Source organism: Austrofundulus limnaeus, unplaced genomic scaffold (assembly GCF_001266775.1).
Source record: "Austrofundulus limnaeus strain Quisiro unplaced genomic scaffold, Austrofundulus_limnaeus-1.0 Scaffold25, whole genome shotgun sequence".
Taxonomy (NCBI): domain Eukaryota; kingdom Metazoa; phylum Chordata; class Actinopteri; order Cyprinodontiformes; family Rivulidae; genus Austrofundulus; species Austrofundulus limnaeus.
In genome coordinates, this window is record NW_013952427.1 from 1,912,016 (window position 1) to 1,914,750 (window position 2,735).

The following is a 2,735-nucleotide window of genomic DNA, read 5'->3' on the forward strand; positions in this document are numbered from 1 at the left end:
CAAATATATTGTCTAACTATTTGACCCAACTATTGAAAACCTGGATAAAATAAGAAATATGAACTATAAAAATATAGGGATGCACAATATATCGGTATTGATAACTGTATCGGTTGATAATGGTCATGTTTTAGAATATCGTATCGGTCCGATATGTAAAACTGGGCCGATATTGACGTCTGATATTGATTTCCCACTTTTTAGATTTGTGTTTCTGTTTCAGGAGGGGAGATGMTTGGTTGAGAYGCATCTGTTTGATCAGGATCATGAAAGGGATATTGATGCTGCGCAGCCAGGAATAACTGAAGTAGACGTCAGAGGTCTTGTCGTTTATTTACAGAATCAAAAAAGACACAAGTGTGTTTGTGTGTATTATGTATAATATAATTTGTGTGTTTGTGTAATATCGGTAAGTATCGGTTATTGGCCATAATGACAATAATTACATCGGATATCAATATCGGCTGAAATTTTCATACCGGTGCATCCCTAATAAAATACATATAAACATACTGAGTTTTTAAAATTTTGAATTTTTGGTGAAAAAAAAGGCAATACTGTATATAGCCTTGCTTACAGTATCACAATATACCGTAGTATATCGTATCGTGCCTCAGTGTCATGTTATGTATCATATCAACAAATTCTTGCCAAAACTAAACCCAAATTATATGAGCCATTGTTCTCACTAAAATCTGATTTGAGGCACAGAAWGTAAATGATCTGACTGTTCAGCAGCAGCCCTTGGTAACATTTTTTCCCCTGTTCTTTGAAATACTCCCAACAGCATTTTAAAATATTTTTAAACTCAGGACAGACTATTAGGCAAACAGTGAAGTGATAAAAACACTTATACCTTTCCTCAAGGGAAGGAAAAAATAGTTTGAGCTGTCTTTAGACTGTACAAAGTCAAGCGCCAACCCAATTAAAATCCACAGCTGGGGCCGTATCTGAGAAGGTCTCAGACGAACGTTTTCTATGCATTACTTCTATGATTTATGCAGATAAGTCAATTTCCTCATAAATTCWCAATTATCCTGGTTTACTTGTGCATCTCGCAGTAAATCTTCCTCTGAATCCCATCCTAGACAGGCTGCCAGTGTGGAAAATAGCCAGAAAAAAAGATGGAGAACAGACTGGCTTAAAGACTCCCTTTTTCTGTGCACTTAAATGTTGACTGAGGTATCTGATAGCCCTCTCCTCTGCTGCTGTGTTCAATTACCTGTGTAATGAGGAAGGCATACACCCCTCACATCAAAAGATGGAGACTATGAAAGAAATAAATGTAGTGAGAAGAAGCTGCTTCTCTACTCATGACTCCTCTGAGATTTAGACAAACATCTAAAACTGTGACTGAGCTTTGGAGGTGCACCTACAGAAAATTGGGACTTTGAGATAATTTGATTTATTTTATTCCGAGCTGTGTCTCAGCCTGTACTGGACGATCTACTTTTGACATGCAGGAGCAGGCAGTCATTTATTCAGCAAAACTGGCTCCATCTGCTACCTGCAGCCTGAAAATGTATGAGGCAGAGACAACTGGAAGTTTGTATCAGGGGCATCACTTAGCAGCAGCTTCTATTACAGCAGAAGCGCTCATCATAGATACGGCACAAATTGATTTAATCTCCTGCATCCTCTGTGTTATCGGTAAAACAAGCTCAGTATCCCAGGCTTTGAAAACCACACATCATTCCTCTGAGAGGAAAAAATAAAAAATAAAACTCTACGCCAAGATGAGACAGAGACGAAAATACTAAATCACATGATCTATCTTTAACTTCTACAAATCATTAAAAAAGGAGCACCAAATCCTGACAATCCATGATCAGACAGGATGGAAATAGCTGTAAAGGGATGATAAGGGTGAGGAATGATGGGAAAGGAGAGATCGCTGTAATCTAATACCTTGTTCATGGTGTCCACAGTGACAGCGTGAGTCCAGAAACAGTCGTGAACTGAGACGAATGTCAGGCCAGCACTGAGGGAGGACGGGAGGAAAGGATGATGAGGGTTCATGTAAGAAGAGAAAGGGTTTAAAAATAGGAAAYCTTCAAAGAAAAGCAGTAATTGACCAAATGCAGATGATTCAAAACCAGAGTTCTGTGTTGACTACAACTTTTAAAAAAAAGAATAATTTATACAGAAATAAGACTTTACACAGTTCAACTAGTGCCTGAAGTTATAAGTGTGTTTAAAACAAGACAAATTTCTCAAAACCTTCTGACGCCACACTTTCATGGAGCAACACGCTGTTTTTATCATAAATCTGTGTTCCAACCATCTAAGTCTGTAATAATTAATACCTGTGGCAGTGGAGAGATGTCAGCATCATGTGTGTGGAGTCCAGAGAATGGATGAAGTTTGGCGGGAATGCATTCTTCTGTTTAACTGTGTTGGGTTTCCTGAAAAAACAAGATTTTATTCCCAATAAATACTCTCAATAGTGGTACACAACTGCTCTTCTACTGAATAAATGAAAATGATGTGTTTACACTTCAATTAAAAATATTTGACCAAAGAGAAACCAGAGCAAGACTAGAGAAAGATGAATATGATTTAGATTTTTTTTTCTGTGTCTGTATATGACTTTTCTTCTTCTGCTGCCTTTCCTTTTATTTTATTTTGTATTGTTTTGTTGTGTGTGAAATGGTTTGTTTGTTTTTAATAAAATAAAATCTATCTATCTATCTATCTATCTATCTATCTATCTATCTATCTATCTATCTATCTAT

General features: G+C 36.8%; 1 protein-coding gene across 1 annotated transcript in view; it reads right to left on the minus strand.

Annotated features, from left to right (window-relative positions):
• polrmt (polymerase (RNA) mitochondrial (DNA directed)) overlaps window positions 1-2,735 on the minus strand; it is a gene marked incomplete in the record, with an annotated part of 110,396 nt that overhangs the window by 10,261 nt on the left and 97,400 nt on the right. Inside the window, 2 exon segments of the mRNA XM_014004565.1 lie at window positions 1,909-1,981; window positions 2,307-2,405. Of these exon segments, the coding sequence (XP_013860019.1) occupies window positions 1,909-1,981; window positions 2,307-2,405 (172 nt within the window).